Genomic DNA, 25261 nt, shown 5'->3' on the forward strand with positions numbered 1-25261 from the left:
GAAGGGCCCTTGTGCCCCTGAGAACTCATCCTGGCCCAGGAATGCAGCGAACAAGTTGAATGGGAAACGGCCCTCACTCGAGAGCCTGCCTCACGAGAGTTTGCTCTCACGGCCCCGTGATGCTGTTGAAGAAGGAAAGCCACTTGTAGGAGACTGAGTTTCACAGCGCACCACACAGGGCACTGGGGCACGAGGGCCCATTCAGCTCTACCCTCAAGGACTTCCTCTGCCACTCCACAGGGCAGGAGTCCTGGAAGCCAAGATCCCAGACTGGCCTGAGAGCCCAGGCCCAGCAGTGCAGCTGTCTTCTTTTGTACTCCCCTCAGGGAACAGTAGTGCCCTTGGTCCCAGCTTTGCGCCCACATGGAAGTCGGTGACCTCACAGCTCCAGTCCTGGCCTGTCTTCTGAGTTCCAGCTGCTGTTCTGTGCTTGGAGGTCCTCCTAGCCCCGAACCTGAATCCCTCTGACATCTTGTCCCCTCCCTGTCCACTCCTCCCATCCCCTAGTAACCCATCCCCTAGCTACTTCCCTCACACCTCTCTGTCATGGTGGCCCAAGGGCTCCACCTGTCCACCGTGTCTCTTACACTAGAATAGGCCTCTTCTTTCCTCTCCCTCCACCTACTACGCTGTTCTCCAAATCCAGCTCAAAGGTCACGTCTTCCAAGCTTTCCCCAGGGGAGGAGCAGCTAGCTACATACCTTATGGGTGGGACCCAGTGCAAAATGAAAAAGTATGTAGGGGGGAAAAAGGAGAAATGAAAAGGTATGGCACCTTGTTCAAACATTAAGAATTTAAAACAGTGACACCGGAGCATAAAAATCAAGGCAGGCCCTGCTAAGTACGGAGACTTGAATGACTGTACAATTCACATACCCTGGCCCCACCCCGTGTTTCCCTAGAACTTCACCGGGACCCTGTGGCCACCCACCCTGGATCAAAGGGCTTTATGTACATGTCGATTGTCACTTCTAGACTGTGAGCTCCTGGGGAAAGAGGCTCATGTCTGTGTCCTAGAGGGCACACTAGCGTGACCTTGAACTTTGAGTGGAGCGCAATAAATACCAAGAGCTGTGCGTTGCATTGGCAATTAGGAGATTTGCAAGTGCAAAGTGAGGCCAGCAGGTGGCACTGTTTCCCGCCCAAGAGTTAAGTTTTCATTTACTTCTCATTCAAGAACTATTCCGGTCTTAAAACCTAATCTTAACATTTTCACACTGTCAGGATCAGAACCCCAGGGTTGAGAATCCTTGCTCTAGTCCATATTTCTCCAAGTTTTACAGAGGAGGCAACAGGCTCAGAGAGAAGGCCCACCCACGAAACTCCAAGAACAGGCTGATGGCAGAGCCTAATTTAAATCCTATACTCTTGATGTTAAATCTGGGACTCTGGGGTTCTCAGAGCAAGAATAAAGTCAAAATCTCGGTTCTAAAATCTCCTAGCTTACCAGCTCACGTTGCCTGAGGTTCCGCCATAACCAACCTAGTCTACAGGCTTCAGCATTGACTCTTGGGTTTCTCTCTCTTTTGTTTCTTTTAAGTGGGGTTTTCTCAGAGGAACTATTAAAACCGCAGTGTGGGTAGAATTCTCAGACACCTTCCTCCCTGGGGAAGACTGTAGACTGCTGAAGGCACAGAACGCGAAGACAGCAAAGAGAAGGAGGAAACAGCTTCAAAGGGAATGAAACCAATTAGATAATGTCCACTAAGTTCTGTAATAGTCATCCCTGACCACACTCACCAAAAAAAAGGCCCTCCAGGCAGACTTGGCTCTCTTCCCAAACCCCAGGGGTAAAGGCAGGGGGAGGCAGTAGTGGCACAATCATGCTTTCAGGGGCCGAAGGGGTAAACACCTGCTCCAGCTGGCTGTGAGCCCCTGAGGCAGGCAAAGTTCTAAGGGAAGGCAAAGCCTTGTCTTTATGGATTCACTTTGATGATAGAGGGCTAATGGGGAGCCTACTCTGCAGCGCTCATGCCCCAGCCCCCATCTGGTTCAAACTGTCCCCCTCTGCTCCCCAGCCCTGGCTGGTGTCTGAAAGGGTGCCGTCCACGCCTCATCCTGGCAAAAAGTATCCTGGGCTTGGCTGATTTTGTCCTGATACACCTATATCTATTCCCTTCTCACACTTAATGATTCATATGCATTTTCAGAGGGATCACCTTAAAATCAAGGAATACAAACGGTAGCTTTCCAGACAACAGCCATCTTGGAGGTCAAGTTTTATGTTGAAGCTGGGCAGGTTCGGCAAACTTCAAGTCGCTCAAACGCTCAGTGCTTCTGCTGCCTCTTCTGTAAAGGGGGAAGTATTGGTTTCACAAGGCGTCATGAGGAATAAAATAACCAAAATATGTAAAACACTTTCAACAGGACCTGGCCCACTGTCCCCACTTTATATGGGAGGCTTGCTGTCATTGTCATTCCTCCAGAAGTACATTTAGAGGTGATGCAGACATTGTGCTCCCCTCCATTTCACGGACGGGAAACTGGTGACCCAGAGGCAGGTGACCTTCCTGTATTAGTTTTCTATGTCATGTCACAAACTACCACAGATACAATGGGTGAAAATAATACCTGTTTACTGTCCCACAGTTTCCACGGACTGGGAGTCCAAGCAATTGCTTAGCTGGGTCATCTGCTAAGGATTTCCCAAGACCGTAATCAAAGTGCGAGCCAGAGCTCACAGGGCAGTCTGTCTGAGGCCAAGGATCCTATTCCAAGTTCACAGTAGGCAAAACTCATGTCCTTGTAGCTGTAGAACTCATGGAAGGTTGCTTTGTCAAGGCCAACAGGAGAACATCTTTCTTATCAGGAAGGTTCCAGAGACCCTCTTATCTGTGCTTTCAAATCATTAAGCCTGGCCCGCCCAAGGTACTCTCCCATTTTACTAATTCAACTAATTTGGGACATCAGTTACCTCTGCAAAACCCCTTTGCCTTTCCTATCTAATGTAACCTGGTCATAGAAGTGGCCTCCATCATGTTCACAGGTCCTGCCCACGTTCAAGGGGAAAGAATATACAGGGGGCAGAATTATCGGGGGCCACCTTAGAATTCTGACTCTCTCACGCCCCAAAACTACATAGCAAATTCCCGGCCGGAATCTTTTTGGCCCATAGGCCTCCCCATGCCCCATGGAGGAATTACCCCACACAGGAATCCATGTTTTCACTGCTTCAGGAAAACGGCAAGATCATGAACAAAATGGCTCAATATTGTCTCAAATCTACTTTGCATCCTGTGCCCAATCCTCAGAAATAATATTATCCCAAGTTGCACTCAGAGTTAGCACTTAGGGAAATTAAGCCCTGTCCAGAGTTGGCCGGCAGCCAGGATATATGGAACCCAGACTTGAAGATGGCTTCTGAGGGGTCTTGCCTCCTGGAGTCTCCTTTCACAATGAATGGGGCTGACCTGTGGGACCAAGAGGCTGCTTCGTGGAAGTGACAGTGAGGGACCTGAGGTTTGGCCATAAAAGGCATTGTATTTTCCACCTGGCTCTCATGGGTCATTGTCTGGGGAAAGGCAGTCGCCGTGTCATGAAGACGCACAATCGGGGGCGCCTGGGTGGCTCAGTGGATTAAGCCGCTGCCTTCGGCTCAGGTCATGATCTCAGGGTCCTGGGATCGAGTCCCTCATCGGGCTCTCTGCTCAGCAGGGAGCCTGCTTCCCTCTCTCTCTCTCTCTGGCTGCCTCTCTACTTGTGATTTCTCTCTGTCAAATAAATAAATCTTTAAAAAAAAAAAAAAAAGACGCACAATCGGCCCTTGAGGGTCCACATGGCAAGAAACTACGGCCTCCTCTCCATAGCCTGCAGCACCAACTTGCCAGACATGGGGGTGAGCCACCTTGGAGGTGGATCCTCCAAGCCGGGTCAAGTTTCTAGATGACTGCCGCCTTGGTCAGCATTCTGACGACAACTTCGTGAGGCCCCACATGCCCTAGCTCAGCTGTTCCCACATTCCTGATCTGCAGAAACTCTGCGAGATAGTGGTCCTTAGCCCCTCCATCAGGGGGTAATTTTGTACAGCGATAGGTCATAGAGGGGCCTCTTGGGAGCTAAGCTTACCCAAAGGATGGCGCTGATGAGGAGAATAGGGCGCCTTTTGTTGAGCACCTTCTGGTCCCTGGCTCTGACCTTCCCCTCTGCAGGCTGCTGGCACACAAGGTAACAGCTGTAAAAGCTGAAATCCAAGTTCAGAGGTCCCGAGCCACCGTCTCACATCACCCGACACAGGCCTGACCGAGATTTCTGGAACGGTGGAAATGCTCTCCTGTGTCTGCACGGCCCAGAGCGGCAGCAGCTGGACGTGACTGTTGACCCCTTGAGATGCAGCTGGGACAAATGAGGAACTGTTTGTTTTTAAAAAATTACTTTCAACTGAAACAGCCATGTGGCCACCAGCTACCAGGTCTCACAGATGTGAGGAACTTCTTCGAGAACCCGGTTATGAGGAACAGAGATCTGCTCAAGCCACCTGGGACTCGGGAGGGACTTGAGGCCAGGCTGGCTGCTTCAGAGGGGGTTAACGGTCCCAAGCAGCCTCCAGTGAAGGGGCCTTGGGCCACTAAAAGCTCTGATGGGCAATGTGGTTGTGTGTGGACTCCAGAGCCCAAGTGCGTGGGTTCAAATCTCACCTATACACTTGGTTAGCTGGTGTAACTAACTTGGTTAGCTCCTGTAACCTCTTAGCGGCAGCGTCCCCACCTGTTTAACGGCGACACTGACAGCACCCACTTTGTGGAATTGTTGTGCCAAAGAAGCAGGTGCTGATGTGAAGCAGAGCGGGTTCTGGCACAGGCATGTGACCTGAGGGTTTGCTTCTACTGCCAGTTCCTCTGAGCTCTTCCCCTGACCCAGCTAAGCACTGGGACACATGGCACCAAGGTTAGACCACCAGAACCCAAAGCCCTGGAATTCAGGCTTAACTCTGCAGACCAGCTCAGGGCAGGTTCCCCCTTGGCAAAGGGCTTTTACCAGGATCAAGAGAGGCGCCAATGGGTTCTGTCCAGACCTGCCTACCACAATGCCTGTAGAGGTCAAGTCGAGTGACAGCAGGTGGACCAAGACTATGGCAACCCACAGAACCCATGTCTAGACAGATCCTGACTGTGAGCAACTTCCAATTGTGGCCAAATGGCTGGAGAGGAGCCCAATCTTTTGAGTTTTCCCCCAGAGTAGTGGGGAATCTGGATTTACATGGGGAAACACCCTCATTTCTATAGTTGACACCTACTCCGAGGACTTGTTTGAAACAAGGAACCATCTGAACAAAACACCAAGGCAGGCACGACAAGCCCACAGGTTGCCACGTGCACTTTTACTTATTTCTTGAAGAGAGACGGAGAGTGAGTGAGGGAAGGAGCAGGAAGAGGGAGAAATAGGCTACCTGCTGAGCAGGGAGCCCAACGTGGGGCTCAATCCCAGGCCTCTGGGATCGTGACCTCAGCCCAAGGCAGTCGCCCAAGCAGCTGAGCCACCCGGGAGCCCGTCACTTGCACTCTCTGCTTCTCCTCCTCTCCACGCCCTTCCTTGGCTTCTGACATCTCTGCCTTTGGTGTCTGGCCCCACGAATGGGATCCAGATCTGGTCAGGCCAACTCTCTCAGGCTCCACGGCTATCAAGGGATACAGAACCCAGAAAGGATGACCTCTTACAAACTTTAAAAATGACACAGACAGGCAATCTAGAAAGTACCAGGTTTTATTATCTTATCAAAAAAAAAAAATTAAGTAACAGACAACAGCGTGAGGTGGCTGTAAGATGTGCTCACTCCCAACATAGCCAGAGGGAGAAGGACACGGCGAGGGGGAGGAGGGCAGTGCACAGGACCCAGCCAGCTGGGACCCCAGGTTGTAGGGGTGAAGGATGCAGGAGGCAAGAGCAACTCCCCTGTACCCAGCCAGTGGGGACAGGAAGAGGCGGCCTGCCCAGGCTAGGCCACCAGCCCTCTTCTTTGTGGAGCAGCAGAGCCACCGATAACAAGCTCCAGGGCCAGGGCCCCATCAGCCCTCCCCATCCTCCCGGTTTGCCCCGGGAGATAAGGTTTCCCCCCACCGCAAGGCTGGGGCTGGGACTTGTTAAGTCAGTTTCGTTCTCTAGCACTGTGGTTCAACAGGTGGACATGGTCTCTACCTGCGTGTTCACCATAGCAGCCACGAGTCACATATGGTAAATGAGCACTTGAAATGTCATTAGTGTAAATGAGGAAGGAATTTTTCACTTTATGCAATTTTCATTGATTTGAATAGCCACATGTGGCCAGTGGCCACTTAGTGGATAGCACAGCTCTCCAATTTTCTCGGAAATTTGGGAACAGCAAAGGAACACCAGTTGGGCTCAAGGTGGAAGCTACAAAGAAGGCAGAACTGCCTACCCTCAACTACTCCAGCCCAATCAGGAGAAGGCACGAGGAACAGAGAGAGACAGAGCAACAGAGAGAGAGAGGCAGGCAAAAACCCACTCAGCCACATGAAAATCCACTCACTCAACCATCCAGCCAACCTCAAATGGGACATATCACACTATTTCCTGAAAAAATATATTTATCTATTTTTCTAGAACCAAGGAAGAATAATAATATATTACAAGAAAAGAGACACAAATATCCCACCATCCCCTACATTATATTTTGGGATCTGCTAGAAAACTGTTTCAGCAAAAGCTACTCCTAAGAAGAAGCAGCTTCAGAAAGGGCCAAGGTCATCAGCAGGGGGAGTGTTAAGTATAAAAAAAAAAAAAAAAATGGGAAGGATATTTAAAGAAAAGGAGGAAAGAGGGCCCTATCTGAAGCTATAAATAGTAAAAAAAAAAAAAATTTAATAAAAATCATATCTCCATCTCTTCTCTCATTTTCGAGAAACAAAAATTTAAAAAGCCATTAAATACAAACTTCGCAGGTACTATGGAAAGTGCAAGAGAGCGGAGAATGTCTCGGCATCGGCACACTCTTGCCCAGGCAGAGGCCCTACACCAAGGAATGAACCAATCAGAAAAAACCTACCCCGCTTAAGGTAGATTTGCAAATACTCTGCAAATCCGTTCCAGTATGAACTTCAAATCTTCTCCCCACCCTCCCTCCTTCCCCACGCCCTCCCCCAAATAAAAAAGGTTGAGTTCCAAAAAGTCAACTTGAAAGAGCCGAGAATGGCCCAAGGTATGCCACAGACTCCTGTAGTGTGGTCACGAGTGCCCTTGGATGGACACGTCTCAAGGTGCAGATGGTTCTAGTTCCTTCTCCTGGTTCCTTTTCACAAGAGGAGAAGGCTGCTGGGGGCAAAGCTCCAGCAGGACTCCTGTCCCAGCTTCAGAGGGGCTCTGGGTGAGGCAGGTTCAGGACAGGCTGTAAGCTGGGCCCACATTTTAAGTTTAAGATCAAGAAAGGATCCAATCCCAGACCTGCCTTCAGCAAGGCCAAGGGTAACCCTATTTTTCTGCCAGGACAACCGAGGCCCAGAGAATCAAGAAGAGGCAGGAACAGAAGATGTCGTCTCTTCCGACACTTGAAACATTATCAGAGCTGGAGATGCTGAAAGGTCAGTATTAGGTAGCCCTCCCCCTACCCTAACGTCCACCCTTCCAAGTTCTTCGGCTTCCCCCCACCGTGGAGGTCCAAGCCAACCAGTGCCCACGCGGGCGCGTCAGGCGTAGAACTCATTGGTGGGGGCTTTCGTGTAGATGGGTTTCTTGCCCAGGTCGTAGGTGCCTTCGTCCTTCTTCTTCAGGCGGTACACCAGCAGCAGGACCAGGAACACGGCGAAGAGGATGCCCACGCCGCCACCCACGATCAGAGCTGCAGGGGAAGAGTGGGAAGAACTGCAGGTCGGGACCTTGGGCACACTGCCAAGTCCGCCCTGTCAGCTCTCTTACATCTAGCCTCCCCCTTGCTGTCACCTATGCTCAGTACGACCTCATTCACAAGACTGGGGGTGGTGGGGGGGGGGTCACTGTTAAGTCACTGAAGACCACAGGGTGAGCGTGGCAAAGCCACCATTCCAACCTGCACCTGTGGCAGCCCACAGCCAGGCATGCCCCTGCAGCAGCTTAGCACCAACTGGCCGGGAGCCAGCAAATCCCCAGGCTGCGACAACCTGTCTTACATACTCACCCCACCTCCGCCAGGCCTGAGCATGGCGCACTGTGTAGCAGACTCTTGTGTGCGCACACTTGCACGGACAGGTACAAAAGTGCTCCATCCACACACAGGCACGCTACCAGACACAGCTCGGACATGCGAACACGGGGCCATGCATGCGAACACAGGGCCATGCTACTGTGTCACAGGCAGTGACATGTTGTGGTTTCCTCTCCTCTGTGTGCAGCTCAGGGGCTGAGCCTACAACCCACTCCCATTACTCATCGCTGGCTGTGCGACTGGGCAAGTGCCTTCATCTCTCTCACTGCAAAATGGAAACAGGAGGACCTTTCTCATGCACGGGTCCTAAGGATTAAATAAATTAACCCACCGCAAATACTCAGAACAGCGTATGGCGAAGGCTCAGTACTCACTAACTGTAAACTCAGGTGTTTACATGAGTCCCCAGCACCCTGAACTGGGCCTGGCACGCCAGGTATGTGCTTTAACCCACTGAGCCACCCACGCGCCCCCAGTGATATGCTTAAGAAATGACTCTCCCTTTTCAGCTCAGAGCAGAGCACTGGCCAAAGGTGCCTGCTGGGGTCAGGCAGACACGGGCTGCTGCCAAGTCCGCCCTGTCAGCTCTCTTACATCTAGCCTCCCCCTTGCTGTCACCTATGCTCAGAACGACTAGGTGAACAGCTGTTTTGCAGAATGCCAGGCTGCCTGAAGGGCTCTATCCTGCTTGTTGAGGGGGCAGGGATAGCTCACAGAATCCTTGCTGGGGCAGACTGAGTCCCCTAATTCGGTCTTATTACGGCTAAGGAGAGATTAATTTCCCATCCCTGCACATACTCCAAATCTATGCACAGAACAGGGGCTGAGTGGCACAGAGGGGCCCAGGAAGGTTCTTTCTTCGCTAAAACTCTATGAAAAAGCAACAACAAAGTGACACCCCCCCCCCCCAAAATACAGAAAAAGCACATGGAATGAGCTTTCAATTCCATGACTGCTTTTTATCACCTTTCCCCTCTGATAACCTCCTGGCTCTTCTTATCAGGACATTGGTCTGTGCTGGGCCTCTCTCTCCACGAGGTTCAAGGACAGTCTCAAAAGTGACTGTGGTCCTAGGTTCAAATACCAGGGCTAGTTTTGTGACTCTGGACATGTGATTTGGCTTCTCTTGAGCTTCCAGAGAGCCAGACGTACCTGTCTGATTGGGCTGAACGGACCCAGTGAGGGAGGCACACGGATCATAAGGCATCTAGCAAGCACCTGAGAAACTCCCAGGTGCCACCAGGATGTTACTGGAATGGACAGTCTCACCCCAATTAGCACAACAGTTACACTACTTCTCATATGAAGATCTTACGCATATCTAATTCTCAACTGGAAGGCTTAAGAGATGACCTTGCTTTGGTTCTGTCTCTTGTTATGTGATCCAAGCAAGTGGTTTGCTTTCTCTGGGCCTCAGTCTTCCCATTTATAAGACACACTTGCTTGGACTAGATCAGTGGTTTTTAACATTTTTCTTTAAAAGCAGCAAAACCCTTAGCTGGTGCAAGAAAAAACCCTATGCTGATCCCACGTATGCCAGCTAAAAGCGAAACTCTGTGGTTATAAAGGTGGGGGAGGTTTTACCAAATATTCAGAAGCTTAGAAGGTGAAAAGGTCTCTAAGGGCTTCTCTGGTTCCAACAGCACCCACTACCCCTCTTACATGGCACAGCAACCAGGAGGCCAGGATCAAGGCTGAGCCGGGCCCAAGGTCAGCTGGGGTTATATTCTCCCAGGAGCCTTATCTGCAAAATGCAGGGCACAGGGCTCTTTCCTTGCACCATAAGCCTCCTGGGAGGTACTGGCCCAGTTGGCTGCCAAGAGACAGGAGTAACCAAGCCTGGGCCCGGGGCACCCATTCACCAGGTTGGTTCATGCAGATAGGCCCTTGGCCTATTAAGACTTGGCCAGAAAGACAGTTCCCTCTGACAACCCAGCCCCAGCTTTGGCGAACCCAGAGCTACCAGGGAGTGGGAAAGGATGCAGTCGCCTCCCCAGATGAAGACCACGCCCAAAGCCCCACCCTGGGGCAGAGCTCCCACAATAGCACACCAGTCAAGAACCCTGTGGCTCTCACGTCAGGCCAACCCTAAACCTCTCTCTCCAGGCCTCGGTGTCTTAATCTGTCATAGGAAGGACCTCGATATGCCACCCAGAATTTAGTCAGTGAGGACTCAATGACAGACAGCTTGTACCAACAAATCAGGAAAGTGCTTTCCGGGTGCCCAAATAATTTCAGATTCTAATTTTCAAGGACTTATGACACCTACCAAGGTGTAGCATTGTACCCATTCAGAGAGGAGGAAACTGAGGCTCTCCTCCTCCAATGGGGTTGGAAAGCTTCTCAGCCAAGGTCATAAGGCCGTCAAATGACCAAGCAGGTGGATGGGGAGACAACCCAATCCAAGGAGTCTTGGGGCTTTCAAGGGCCTTTCAAGGGAAGTCAGTGTTTAATAATTAACTCCCCAGTACCAACCACCCCTCAGGTTGTGCAAACGTTTTGAAAGCAAGACAGGACTTAATAAAGCAAGTGACGAAGCCTTTGATATGCAATTCTTTCTTCCTCCCCCTCCAGCAGGCTACAAGCCAGGTCAGACCCACCCCCTAGGGAGGGGTAGTCCTTGAGTCTCCAGGGTACCCTGTGGTGGGAAGGAAGGGGCACCAAGGAGCCCAAGGCATCTGTGTCTGCAGCACCATCTCCCCGGAGTCCTCTCCCCCTTCAAAGTCTCTAGTGAGAACCTCACCTGCTAGAACCTCGGTCCTCTCGAAGATGCTGCTGCCTTGTGCAGTGCTGGACATAGACACCCTGTTAGACACGTCCTGGTCCCCTTCGAAGGGCGAGATCCTTTTGGGGATGACCTCGTTCTCCTCCAATTCCTTGTGTTCAGTGGGCACCCAGCTGCCAGGCCCTGCACTCTCAGGGATATGGTTATCTAGAGGCACCTGGACGGGGTGGAAGGAAGAGAGACACTCAGCGTGGCCTCAGGACACACCCCGGGCAGGGGACAGGAACAACCGGCCAGGGAGGGAGTCTGCTTCTGCCATCGTGCTGGCTGAACCAGGTGGTGCTGGGACAGAAAGCAGCACCAACCAACCTCTCAACCACTCTCTCATCGAATGCCCACTCTCAACCTTTCCACATCTGTCCCAAATGGGGAATGAATAATGGGACCAGGGTGCTAGGAAACACGTGTTCCCATTCACTGCTGGTTAGTGCGGATTTGAGAATCGCCACTCGGAGAGCAGTGTGGCCAAGCTGCAGGCAGAAACTGCTTGCCCTTTAAGGCAGAAACTTTGCCTATGGGACTGTGTCCCAAGTTGCTAATCAGAGATTTGAGTGAAAGACGCCTGCTTAGTGTTATAATTTCAGGAAGTCAAAAAATTATAAATAACATTTTCATCAATAAGGGAAAAACAGTGAACAAGGATTATGCAGCCTATATAAATGCCTAGGAAGTGCATTTAATTATGTGGGCGAACAGACTCAAACTCCTGACCACTTTAAGTGAAAAATACAGCACACACAACTGTTATCTACAATTTGATATTTATGTTGGGAAATACCTAGGAATGCACAGAAAGGACCTTGGAAACACATCTAAGTGTTGACAGTGATTATCCCTGCAGGAAGGATGGCCCACCATGACCCACAGTTGTGCCTGCCCCTAGGAAGCTGAGGCCACAAATAAAAGCTTTCTTGCAGCAGGAGGTCAGACCCTCAACTTAGGGACCCCTCCCGACCGGTGTTACAGAGGAGCTCAAGGGGAGAGGCAAAAAAGCATGAATTACTCACCAGGGGTTGGATTACTTTGGGAAGGATCTGGGGGTCCTCTGAGTCATCTGGAAGGTCAGAAAGGCTGTGTGAGTTTGAGGTCACTTCCCCTTTAATAAAGGACCTCCCCCTTTATCAGCCACGGCTGGTGGGAGTCCTAATGTACAACCTTTCTATGCTCAAGGTACAGCAAGTGGCCATTTGTACCCCACCTTCAGTTACCTCATCTGTAAAATGGGCTCCCTGGTTCTTTCACAAGAATGCTGGGCAGGGAGCGGAGCAGATCCAGACCCCTGCTCTGTAACCCCTGCTCTTGGATTCAGGGACCTGGGTGGCTCAGTGGGTTAAAGCCTCTGCCTTCGGCTCAGGTCATGATCTCAGGTCCTGGGATTGAGACCCGCATCGGGCTCTCTGCTCAGCAGGGAGCCTGCTTCCCCCTCTCTCTCCGCCTGCCTCTCTGCCTACTTGTGATCTCTCTGTCAAATAAATAAGTAAAATCTTAAAAAAATATATTAGACTATCTTTCACAGCATTTACACATTTGGAATCCAAGGCTCAGAGGTCACAGGGAGGTAGCATGAACTCAAGACTACGTGACTCTGAAGTTCCAACTTTCCATCTTTCACACCCCTCTGTACCCAGGAAGGATGCTTCTGGAGGAGCCAGGGAGTCACAGAAGACCAGGAACAGCCCTAGCTCCCCATCGTCCAGGGCCCAGAAGCCGGGGCCCCTTCACCTACTCCCCCCCACCCCGAAGCAGAAGCTTGTTCCTGGCTCCCCACCCGCTCCTCTGCCTGCCCACACATGCTCCCAGGCCTTAGAGCAGGTCCTTTTCCTTTTCAGAAGAAAACTGTCAGGTCTTTCCAGCCCCACCGCCACCAGGCCCCCAGCCACAGGCGGACAGGTCCAGGCGGTGCTCAGAAAACCTAGAGCTACAAATGAACTCCAAGCAACAAACAACTTGCCCAAGGAGGGTTGCCAGGAATGGAAAAGGGTTGATAGTTACTTTTGTTTCCTCTTTTTTGAGAGGGGAGGAGCACTACAGGAATCCACCCCAAACCAAATCCAAGTTTCCAGGCGAGCTCACTACCCTATGCTCGGTGAGGTCACTTTCCCTCCAGCCCTAGGACCCCAGGCAGCCCACCACACACCCTCCATACCCAGATCTCCAGAGCCAGACAGCTCAAAGTCATCGGGTTCCTGCCCAGGGCCCCCAACATCCTCGTCGTCTGGTAGGGCTCCAGAAAAGTATCGGCCTTCTAGGTCTTGGGGGTTAATGACTTCGGTCTCTCGGATCTAGAATGAAAAAGGGAAGTCACATCAGCCCCATCAGTAGCCCCCGGTGCTCTGTAACACCCCCCAAGCCCCAAAACGCAGTGAAGTGGGCATTCAGTAAGATAACCTGGGGTGCTGGAATGTAATCAGACCAGACCCTGGAGACCACTCCTCCTGGTCCCCAACTTGCTGTGTGACCTTAGGCAAATCTCTTTCCCAGCCTGGGCTAATAAAACTCATCAAGTTTTATTTATTAAAACTCAACATTAAATATTACTAGTTACCACTGACTAAACAATTATTACATGTCAGTCCCTGTTCTTAACACCTAAGGCATATATTTAACCTCATTTTACAACTGAGGAAACTGGGCATTTCCTTTTCACACCAGCAGCAGGTGGAAGCGTGAAGATTCAGCATCAAGCTGCCTGACGATAGAACCACACAGGCTGGAGGGTATAACACTCCAGGGTTCCAGGATGCTCCTGGAGTCACAGCTGATTCACCCGAAGCGGGGAAAGGGCTGCCAGCCCTGGTCTTACCCAGTCTAGGACACCCTTCCCCGCTGACTCAGACTGGGCTGGGACAGACAGAGCTGGCTCACCCACACCCTAGGGCAGCCTCAAGCCAGGCACTGCGCAGACCTGGTGACTCACAAGTTCATTAGCACACTCTACTACTCAGTTTTCCAGCATCTCCCACAGATCTGTTCTGTACCAGCCCAGGAGGGGGCACAAAGAGGCACCTGTGGACAGACCATCCCCTCCGGCACCCACAAATGTCCTCCGTCCCTACCCCACGGGGGCCCAGCCCATCACATCACAGCAGAATCTTTTTTTTTTTAATTTTTTAAAAATTATTTATTTGACAGACAGAGAGCACTAGTAGGCAGAGAGGCAGGCAGAGAGAGAGAGAGAGAGGGTGAAGCAGGGTCTCCGCCGAAGCAGAAAGCCCGATGCAGGACTCGATCCCAGGACCCTGGGATCACGACCTGAGCCGAACACAGCGGATTAACCCACTGAGCCACCCAGGTGCCCAATCACAGCAGAATCTTAAGTCCGCTTCCACCAAGAAGCTTTCAAAGGGGAAAGTATCAAGGTCCGATTAAGAACATCAGCTACGCTGCTCCCATCTCCCAGAGCTCACAAGGGTAGGAAACATTCAAAATGCTTACCACCTTTCTCTTAGCTCTGGGGCTAAGGCTTCCCAAAGAACAACCCTGAGCAAAGTCCCCCCCCACCACCACCATTTACTCAGATACTAAAGTGCCTACTATTTAGGGGCTCTGCTCACAACCCCCAGAATACCAGCTACAGAGGCCAGGGAGGGCCCGTCCTCTCACTTCCCAGAATTGTAGAGAATGTGAGCTCTGGACAGGGGAGTGACTTGCCTAAGGTCACAAAACTGAGTCAGCCAGACAATTCAAGAGTGGAGAGGCCAAGTGTCTTTTTGACTGCCCCAGGCTGTCCCTTCAGCCAGCTGAGACTGCCAGTGACTGGAGTTGGGGGGGGGTGGTGGTGGATATCTGTTCCTAGAACAAGATATCCTGGGCAGGCGAGGCCCAGGCTCGTCAACTTCCTGCACTGGCTTCCGGGGAGTAGGTGGGCAGAATCTGACTCCAGTACCCTCTCCCACCCCCCTCCCCGGAAGCATAGATGCTGGATTCCGGGAAGGGAGGAAGGTCAGGTTAGGGGGAAGGCAGCGGGCACGCAGCCCTCTTCCACCGGATGGGACAGTCTTTGCTGAACACTGGGCACACGTGGGGGTGGGGAGCCAGAAGGGGTTAAGCCCTGGTTGGGGATGACTTCATGACTTGGGAATCAGGAGCTGCTGAGCTGCTGGTGTTGGAATTCCAGCCCCCGCAAACAGCCCCGTGCCTGTGGCTTCGGTTTGGCAGCCCGGGGAGGAAGGTTCCTCAGAGCTGTTGCGAAACTGTCCCTGGGGCGAGGTCCCTGTGTTCCCGCCCCCATCTCCAGCCCCGAATTCCCCCAGGCTCTAAATCTCAAAGAGCAGGACCTCTCAAGCCCTTAGCAAACGAAGTACATCCTCCTGATAAATCCTGTGCAGAAGTGGAAGCGGGGCCTCAGAAAGGTTAAGTGGCTTGCCCAAGGTCACGTTGGCAGAAAGCGGCCACACTGGACCAGAACGAGGCACAGGTCACCTGAGCCTTTCACCACGTGCGCGCACGAACACCTGCAGGAACACACGAGCATACAGAATGCCCAACCACCCAAGCTAGCCGGGAGCCCTAGCGAGTGGAGGTCAAATGCAGCCCAGAGGAGGAAAAAAAATGGTCCTTTGGCCACTTGTTGACCTGGCCCGGAGACCAGACCACCTGTGCGAGTCACAGCTCCAAGTCCCCCAGAAAGGGGCTGGGGTCCCAACACTGGGCAGTTTCAGGTAATGTTCTTGTCCCCCAGAGCCCTGGAATGTTGTTTACTCCTCCTGCTCTTCTTTTACTATGTGAAAGTGCTAAGGGGTGTTTCAAAACAACCCACGGAATTAGCATGCTGATTGGCTGGGAGTTACTCGCTCAGTTTTTCATTAGCCAGATGGAGACGGAGAGAGGACTGGCCGTCTGGAAACCAGAGCTGAAACCCAGATTCACTGGCAGTTCAGCCCTCTCAGGGGCTGCCTGGTGATCCTCCCCTTTCCTTGCTATACCAGGTTCCTGGAGAGGATTGATGGCTCGGCTAAGATCCCACCAGGGGTCAGCGGCACCGCCAGTTGTCCCTATCCCAGGGCACTCGGGACACCTTAGCGGGGCCAATGCGCCTTCCTCCAGCAAGTCCCAGGGCATGGAAGCCGCTCTGTGGGGCATGCTATTGGGAGGGCACAGGAAAGCAAATCCCTCTTCCAGAAGCACCCTCTCTCTGCTCCTCTCTGCCCCCGACTCCTGGCAAGAGGGAAATTCCCAAACGGGAACCCTTTAAGACTAGGTCAGCAATGGGCAAGCCTCCCTTTGTGCGGATGAGGGTGAGGAGCAAGCCAGCAGCCGGCCCTTGCCTCACCCGCTTTGCAGACAAGGCCCATTCAGGCTGGGGTGGGTCTGAAGAACCAGGCCACTCAGCAGCCAGAACCAGCCTTGACCAGAGAGGACCTACCGTGCTCCCAGCGGAGCTTACCCATCTGTTCCCTATTCACCCCCATCCCTGCCTGCGAACCATGTGTTCATGGAGGAGCGTGTGCACACACAGGCATCCTCTCTGGGCCCTCGCGTCTCCTTTCTCACAAACCGCAACAGAAATCACCAGCTGAATAGGTCAGTGGGCCTGGGTCCCACAGACCCTGCTTGCCGTGGGGCTGGTGGGAACCTGGGGTTGGTGCCCGGGGGGGCTTGAGATGCTGGATGCCTCCCCAGATTAGCCACAGAAGAGGGGGGAGGTGCACTTCTGTTCTAAAGGAACTAATACCTGCCACCACAAGGTAACCAAGGCCTGGGCTTGGTTATAAAATGGTCTCATTTTATAACCCGGCAAACGTATTAAAAGACAAAGGACTTTGCCAAGGACGGCCAAGCACTCGGCAGCAAAGTTGGACTTAGAACCTAGGTCTCCGTGCTTGAGGCTGGAGTCGTCCCCCCCGCCCACCCCCCGCTTCAAGGATTTTGACAGCAAAACCAAGAGTCTCAGCAAACCCACAGGCTGCAGCTGTCATTCCAGACATTTCCACATCCAGTCCTTACACTACAGGCAGGAAGCTAGGAAAAAGGTCACCAACCCAAGCCCAGAGTCCTAAAGCTTCAGCCCTCAGGGAAAAAGCACACTCAGGGTCTGGGGTGACCAGCTCAAATACCCACTTTGTGCCAGGAACCAAGCTGGATTCTCCCCTTTATGAGCTCATCTGTCCAGCCCATTATTCTTGAAACGTGCTCTGGCCATTCTGCAGGGAGCGCAGGTGTAACGGAGTTATTTATTCAAAGTCACACAACTGAAAGCAATGGAGCAGGCATTTGAAGTCAGATCTTTCTCAAGACCATGCCTCAGCCACAACCAGATTTCTCACTGCCACCCACGCGTCACCTCTCCACCCCAACCCTACATTGCCAGGCCAGGCTCCACCAGGGAGCAAACAAAGGTGAAAGTGATACTGCTTGAACAAAAGAACAAAAACTTGGCTGGGGCACCAGTGAGAAGTTCAGGGTCAAGGCCTGGTCAGCTGGTGGGAGGAAAAGAAGGAGGAGAGCCTCCCCCTCCCCCAACTCTGCCCTCAGGCTCCTTCCCCAGAAGAGGTAGGGCCAGGGACACACCTGACCTTTCTTTCAGGAGGTGAGACCAGAAGGACCATCCTGCAAGCCAAATTCAAGGGGGCGGGGTGGGGGTGGGGAGGCAAGGACACTGGGCTCTGACTCCTGAACCCACCAGAGTGGTTCTGACCAGAGATTCCCCAGAAGGGGCCTCTGGTACAATCACTGTCTTCCCCCATCCCCCCTTCGAAAGGGTCAGGTACCCCATGGAAGGAGCAAACTGGGGAGCCACAATCAGAGCTCTACACTCCGGCAGAAATGAAGGATCTGCCAGCAGACTGGTTACCCACAAGCAAAGCAGAGTCTGGCCACTTTCTAACTACCAGAGTCTTGGGGCATATGTCCCATCTTGAACCCTCTGCTTTCTCTTTTGGTCAGCAGGGCTAGGAGTGCCCTGCAGGATGAGGAGAATTAAGTGCAATGCATCAGTGTGTGCAAGGGACCCAGCATATGGCCTGGTACACAGCAGGTGCTCAATGAGTCGCAGCTATTATTAATCCCCACCTGCCTTCATTCAGGCTCAAGGGATTAGTGCTCAAAGGGTTCAGAGAGACCAGGGAAAAGCTGTGGAAGCAGTTCCATTGCTAGAAAGTGGTCAGGGGATGGGGGTGGGGGCAGTGTGCTTTGCAAATAGTGAATAAATACCTATAATGAATTTACTTTGTTTCTGGGACCAGAGTTTTCAACAACTAACCAGGTCCCTTGAAACTATAAAGAACCTAGAGATAGGTTCATACAACTTGGGAGTCCCCGTTCTAGTAAGAATGAAGCAGAGAAAACTAGTGGTATTTTTCCAAAAAGCAGCAAATAGCAGTGACCAGAGACACCTGACATTCTACCTGGGGACCTGTACCCCCTAGGGTACTTCCTGACCTGCCTTGGGGACCAAAAAAAAAAAAAAAAATCCAAAGGCAGAAGAAACCACACACTAATCCACAGCCTGGTGCTCTGGTATCTGAAGGGTTAAGGCAGGTCTGGGGTTCGAATGTCAGCTCTGCCCACTCCAAGGTCGGGTTACTCGAACACAATCACTCAGGAGAGAAGCCAGGCCTGGCACTGCCAGCAGCCAACTTTTCACCAACCCCCCAGGGCAACTCACTCCACAGCAAGGGCTCCAGGATCCTGGGGTGCCAGCTAGGATGGGGGTTGAGGGGGCTCCTACATTCCAGCAGGTGATGGGGATTTTCCCCACTGCCCCCCAGTCTGCCCACCTGTCAAAGACGCTTCTCAAAGAGACAAGCCTCCCTCTGTCTCAGGGCCTGGTAACCAAGCTGGGCACTGCTCCGATTACTGCTGGAGACAGCCGGGAGGGGGGCTGGCTCCCCGAGGGCCACAGAGACAGAGGTGTATTGAAGCTGGGTCTTGTAATCTAGGCAGCAGATCCGAAGTCCCTGCTGGATCCATGGGCGGGAGGTAAACAAGCCTCCCATGCTCTCCAGAGCAGAGTCGATAGCCGCGTCTCGGCTGATTAGATCAGCCCTGGGTGCTGGCTTCCTGCCCCTTCCCAGCCTCCCCTCTCCACACACACACACACACCCATGTGGGGAAGCCACTGCTCCAGACCGGGTCAGTCTGTCCCCCAGACGTCTCCCAGCCGGTCTTTCCCGGGGCAAGGAGTGTCCCTCTCCCTGTGACCGGCCACGGGGCATCCCTGCCCCCATGGCCTGAGGTCCGAGCGGTACAGCCAGTCCCACAGGCCTGGCCACGACGAGCAGGCTCCACCAAGTCACTGTTTCCACACATACCAGCCTCTCCCTGCCTCCCCTTTCCATTACCCCAGGTGTCACCTGACTAGCCAGCCTCTTGTACGGTGCCAGAGGAAACTGGGGCAGCAGAGCTCCTGGCCTACAGAGTGGGGGAGGGGAGAGGCGGACTAAAAGCGGGCAGGGGGAGGGGCTAAGTAAGAGGGACTGGCCAGGGGGTGGAGGTGGTGAGTAACTGGGGGCACAGACAGGGTGAAAGCAGGGATAGGTGTGGGGACTGTAAAAGGCTTAAGCTGGGAAGAACTGTACAAATCAAAATGCGATCTCATGGGGACTCCTGGAGCCCTCTGGAAAGGATCGCCAAGTTTTGAACCCCAAGAACTGTAACCATCGGTTTACACTTTCAGCACGCACTCAGATGCCACCTCCCTGAAGCCAACATCTAGCCCGGGGAAGAACCCTCGTCGATCTGCTCACAATAAACTAAGATCACGCCAGCACTTTAGAAGTTGGTCAAACACCGATTATGACCCTTAAGTGACACACCGGGTGTTTAACTGAGGACACATTGGCGAAGTGACTTATTAACTAACTACATGTCCCGGGGTGAGCAGCAGAGCTGTGATGGTGACTCAGGTTTTTCTGGCTGTGAAATGGACCCACTTCCAGTCACCCTGCCTCTACCAGACAGGGCCGAAGGGCCTGGCCAGATGCAGGGACATGCCTGAAGGTCACCAGCCCAAGAAGTCAGGCTTCCAGTCCTTCTAGGGTTAAATCAGGCCCCAACTGTTCACACAGGCCTTCTCCTCCCTCTCCAGGCACTGGCACTGAACGTCTGCTGGCTTTTCAAGACACTGGACCTTCCCCTCTACCATTACCCCCCTTCTCCAAGGCCAGAACGCTCTACCTGCAATATACTCAGCCTCCGTTGGCCTAGAAATTCTGCGCCTCCAACTGGGGAGGCTGACCTGATGGGGCTTTGTCCAAGTGGTCCCCTACCCTTAGCAAACCCCCACCACCCTCCAGGGCTGCTGGCAAACAGCTCAGCTAGGGCTTCCTACAGATCCCAGCAGGAGGGGTGCGGCTGCTGAGAACTGGTTCTTGTTTAAATATAAACCCAGCAGATAATTAGCGAACAACCCACTTCTAAAATAAACAAACAGGAGACCTGAACTCCATCCGCCCCACCCTGGACTCCTCACTTCCCACCTTGTTGGAGGGGGAGGGAGTGGAGGGCAGAGAGTGTTTCAGGGGCCCTGGGACTAGGATCCTCCAAGGTACACGACCACCTGGTGTCCTGTCACTAAGAATGCAACCTCCCTACCAGGCACACACTGTTAAGATTTACCTGCAGCTTCACCCCAACGCCCAGGAAGCAGAGGCCGGGGAGACTGGCCGACGTGCCCACCGCCCTGTAGCTAGTAGAGGTGGATTTCACACCCCTGCAAGTCAGGTCAGTCTGGGCCCAAACCACCGTTCCAGGGCTCTCCAGCCAGTTCCAGGTAGCAAGGAGAGGGCGTCAGAAAAATCAGCCTCCTGGGGTGCCGTCCTATCTGGACTGCACCACCTTTGCTCTTGTTGCTCAGAACTTTCCGGCAAACAGCTCTACCTGCTCTGCACAGGTCCCAAGCCCAATTCTGAAGGCTGGCTGGATTTGCACCCTGTCAGAGGCCACCCATCCACAAGGCACTGGAAGGCCCGAGGCCTAGGGCTGGCATTTCCTGTACCCCTCAAAGCCCGGGGTGCTTGGACACTATCTCAAATAGGGTCTCAGAGGACAAGGTAAAACTCTGGAGCCCATTCCAACCCCCCCACCAGAGTCATCCTACTAGCCAAGAGTTGCCAGGAAATGGGTGACTCAGGCCAGCCACTGCTCTCCTCCAGTGAATCACAGGCCCTGTCCAGCCCCTTCCCCCAATTTTAAGAGGTCATTTGGAAATCACACCCACCAGTCCAAGAGGCTGAGAACAACCAGGAGCCAATTCCTCCCAAGGGGGAACTGCGGCTGGAAGCCCAGCCTGGCTCTCCCAGCTCCGCATTCAAGACGGCCCAGCACTCCAAGTCCTTGGAAAAGCCCTCTGTTTCCAGGAGCTGGGGATGGCAAGAGCTCAATGTCTCCACCCCCCAGCTTCTCTTGTTTAGGATCTTCACCCAGGGGGCCCAGAAAGCTTCCTGACTCCTCAGCCGTGTGTTTCCAGGGCACGAAGGACCCTTGGAGGGCTTTAGCCCAAGGTGGGCTTGTTAGAGGTGAGGACACAAGGTGGGCTTGTTACAGAGTTGAGGACACAGAGACCTAAAGATAGGGCTCATATGCTCAAGGTCACCTTGCAGTTCAGAGTCAGAACTCAAGGTATCTGCCTTCAAACCCAGCCAATTTCCTCATATGGAATGTTCTCTGAAGATGCTCCAATCAGACTCTTTGTATTATCAGAGAGACCCGGTTCTGACCTAGGCAAGCCACTATCCTTCTCTGAGCATCAGTTTCGTATAAAAATAGAGGTAATAAAACCTACCTCACGGTATCCCTGGAAGACCTTCCTATTTGTGATAAACTCCACGCACCTTTCAGAATGACGTTACATACATGAATTCATTCGTACATACATGTATTGATTCCTACAAACATTTGCTGAGTCCTGAGGGACCAGTATTTCACTGAAGATGAAAAGAGCAGAATCCCCTCCATCATGGGTGGAAGTGGTTATGTGTGGTGGGGATGGGGATATACTTGAGCTGAAAAGGGCATTCAAGGTCATTTGTTTCAAACCCCGTTTTACAGACGGCGGAATCTCAACCTCACAGAACCCTCTAGACCATGGCCCAAATAACCCCCTTTAGCGGCTCTCTGGGCTTCTAAGAATTCCAAAGAGTTCTCACTGGCCACTCAAGGGTTCCAGAGCCCCTGGGCTTCTGCCCCACTCCTACCTTGGTGCAGTTAAGGGAGAGAATTCTCACGGAGACCAGTAACATCTCTAAGCTAAAATACACTTCCCCAGAACTCATTGGGCCTGGTGCCACATTGGCAGGCTGTGCCCCTGGGCAGCAATACCTGAGGGGAGGGCGGGCGGGTGGGTCCAGCTCCCAAAACAAGGCTGTCTTTAATTGGCTGGGGAAGGAATTGCAGGAAGGCAGTTCAGGGGAGTGCTCCCAGCTGGACAGGAAGAACTGGTTTGGGATAGAAAGCACCACCGGGGAAGAGGCTGGCTGCTCAGACTGGGTTCCCTTCCCAAAACTTGTGGCACCAAGCCCTCGTGGTTAGGGGTAGGGTACCACCCAAGGGGAGGGCAGGCCTTTGGCTAAACCTAAAACTTGGAGAGGGGCCTCCACAGCACTACTGGAGGGAGACCTCAGTTCCCCCATCAGTAAAGTAGGCATAATACAATCCCCACATGCTGGGCTTTTCATGAGGATAAAATGCACCAGACCTGGCATTTGGAAAGCACTTAACAAATCCTAACTGCAATCAGCAAACCCCTTCTCCCTGGGCCTGTTTTCTCCACCTGCAAAAAGTAGGCAGGCCTCTCCATCATTACCTACTCAGCTATGACTAGGTCTGATTTTTCCCGCCACAACCTGGGCAGGATGGGGACAGGGGAGGCAAAAGGGGAAGTCCTGTGACACAATGAGAGGTGGAAGGTCTGTGACACTCGCCAGGAAGGGGAGTGCTGAGGTCAGGATAAGAGATTCGGGCACCTCTCTGGACACCTCTCTGTGGAAGGGAAGCAGCTGCTCGGGGCCTACTCCTCCCCAGCTGGTGGGTCACCATGCACAGGGCTGACACAGCTGCGCTCCTCCAAACCGTATCCTTCCAACTGCCCCCAGGACCCAGCTGTCTGCTCCTCACCATGAAGCACCTGCCCACTCAGCAACCCCTGAACCGGGACTGCTGTGTGACTGGACCCAACTTGACAGGACTTCAATGGTCTCCCCAGCAGCTTGACTCCAACACATCTCTCGGGGGCCTAGGGAGCAGCAGGCGTAGGCTGGGGTCCGGCTCGGACACTAACCTTCCGGTCAGGTTGCCCTTAATTTGCGGAAGTCATCCCCTCACTCTGGGTCCCTGTTCCCTTCCACCTCAGAATTCCTTGAGGCTGGCCAGGCCTGAGGATGGGACACAAGGACAGCCACTCAGAAAGCATCAGAATGCAGCTTATCATTAAGAGCAGGAACTTGGAAGCCTGGTTGCCTAAATTTGAGTGACTCAGCCCCTTATTAGCTGTGCAACCTCGGGTAAGTTAGCGAACCTCCTCAGCCTCAGGACCCACTTAAGAACAGTAAACTGCGGGGTTGTCAGAATTAAGCTACTTAACAGACCATTAGAATAGCCATTAGAAAGCTATTAGAACACCATAAGGCACACCATAAGTGCTAAATATTTGCTTTCCTCACTGCCTGCCTGCAATCATGCTGGCAGGTTCTTCTCCGGGTCTCACTCACTCAGGCTTCAACAGAAGCCTGCCAGGCAGAAAGGACTTTCCCCGAAGCCGGTAAGAGAAAGGAACCCCATAAAGAATTCGACAATGATTAAACTCCACAGACTTTCTCTCCCCCACAATGGGGAGCTTACGGGCATGAAGAGGGCACAGAGCTGGGGTCCCTGGGGGCCAGATAGCCTCTCCCATCAATTCCCACTCCCCCAACTTCCCAGGTCAGATTGTCACCCTCCTCCCCCACTGGCTGCTGGGATGAATGGAGCTTCTGGTGGCCTAGGGCTTTGTAAACTAGGACAGGGACAACCAGGCATTGAGAGGAGAGCTTCTCGGGGCTCACTGAGGCCTTCTCTCCCCCAGCCCCCTTTACCCCACTCAAGATGCATGCTCCGACTTCCTGTGTGCAGTTCAACAAAAATAAACAGAATTCTCGCAGAAAGCTAAGGTTCAACTCTTGGTGAAGTGCTGAGCCCAAATCATCCCTCCCCTCCGCCCTTGAAGGATCAGAGCGGACCCTAAAGCAGCACTGGTCATCTCCAGTTGCGCTCCCCCAAGCCCAATGTGCAGATAGGGAAACTGACACTCAGAAGGGGCAGAGGCTTGCCCTGTCACAAGCCAGTTGACAGGGCTGGGGCCAGACCCGTCAGGGCTCAGTTCTTCACCCCCTGGTGTGTGAAACAAGCCCCCCCGCCCCCGCACAACCGGCCCCCCTCCCCCTTCCCAATACACGCAGCCCCCTCGTCCCCAGGCCCCGAAGGATTCTAGAGTCGCCGCTCCAGCCGCTTACGGAGGGCGAGCAGGGGGATCCAGGACTCGGAGCCTGCCCCAGGATCACCAGGGAAGGGCGCGAGTGTGGGGACAGAAGAGGTGACACCGGCTTAGTCACGTCCGAGCCTGGAGCGCGCGGCGGGGCCGAGGCCAGTGGAGGCGGGAAGAGCAACAGGCTGAGGCGCACGTTCGCGCGGGGCAGCCACCCCGGCCCGGCGCCCCCCCGTGACCCCAGAGCCAAGTTTCCAGCAAGTTTCCCCGGCCTTGGCGTCCAGTTGGGGGAGGCGCGGCCCCCCGAGCTCCCCTATCCCAGGCCCCCAGGAACAAAGGAGGCACCGGGCCGCCCCCCCCCCACCCCCCGGGATCTCCAAGCACCTACCGATTCGGCAGAGGCGGCGGGGGCGCCCACGAGGAGCAGCAGCAACGCGAGCAGGCGGGCAGTGGCCATGGTACCGCGGTCCGCAGAGAGCGCGCAGGAGAATGACCGGGGACAGTGTGTGGCCCCCCCTCTTATAGGCGGTGGGCGGCCCCCGCCCCGGCCCCGCCCCGCCCCGCCGCCGCACCCCGCCCGGAATTCCCCTGCGAAAGCTGGGCCTCGGGGCGCTGCGCCCGCCCACGCTGCTGGAAACCCCGAGGGATCCGTCCGGCGCGCGCCTGGAGCTCGAGATCTACCCCGAGTCCCTGTCCCCTTTATTTCTTTGATGCCCTGCCAGGCAGGCCCCGAGAGATCACTGTGTCTAAGCCCATTTTATACGTGGGGAACTTGAGGACACGGACTTGCCCAGGGTCTTCAGTTTTTAGACCCGCGTTCCTCAAACGCGGTGCGCTCCCCTCTGCGGGTACGGAACACTTTCTGCATGGGACGTGAACACTTTCTGCATGGGACGTGAACGTGCGTAGCTTTAAGAGGGCAGCAAACTTATTCTTTAAAGAGCTA

General features: G+C 53.5%; 1 protein-coding gene across 2 annotated transcripts; it reads right to left on the reverse strand.

Moving 5' to 3' along the window:
* Positions 1-5684: 5684 nt before the first annotated feature.
* On the reverse strand, positions 5685-24850 carry SDC4 (syndecan 4). 2 transcript variants are annotated; one of them, XR_014315342.1, is made up of 5 exons: positions 24704-24850; positions 13063-13198; positions 11924-11970; positions 8763-11073; positions 5685-8695 (listed from the first exon to the last, which is right to left on the reverse strand). XR_014315342.1 is itself a non-coding variant. In XM_082744706.1 (5 exons), the coding sequence occupies exons 1-5, from the start codon at positions 24770-24772 to the stop codon at positions 7638-7640; spliced, it is 603 nt and encodes a 200-aa protein (XP_082600832.1). In that variant the 5' UTR covers positions 24773-24850; the 3' UTR covers positions 5685-7637. The 2 variants fall into 2 exon arrangements, 1 of the variants encoding a protein (XP_082600832.1); XM_082744706.1 differs by having other exon boundaries at positions 5685-7789; positions 10875-11073.
* Between the last annotated feature and the right edge of the window lie 411 nt (positions 24851-25261).

Source organism: Mustela nivalis (genome assembly GCF_964662115.1).
Source record: "Mustela nivalis genome assembly, chromosome: 8".
Classification (NCBI taxonomy): domain Eukaryota; kingdom Metazoa; phylum Chordata; class Mammalia; order Carnivora; family Mustelidae; genus Mustela; species Mustela nivalis.

Coding starts and splice junctions, on each gene's coding strand:
- SDC4 (XM_082744706.1), bottom strand. CDS start 24,772: ATGGCCACTGCCCGCCTGCTCGCGTTGCTGCTGCTCCTCGTGGGCGCC. Junction 11,971..13,062: donor GTCTGGCTCTGGAGATCTGG/GTATGGAGGGTG, acceptor CTGACCTTCCAG/ATGACTCAGAGGACCCCCAG. Junction 11,074..11,923: donor CCAAAGTAATCCAACCCCTG/GTGAGTAATTCA, acceptor CACCCCGTCCAG/GTGCCTCTAGATAACCATAT.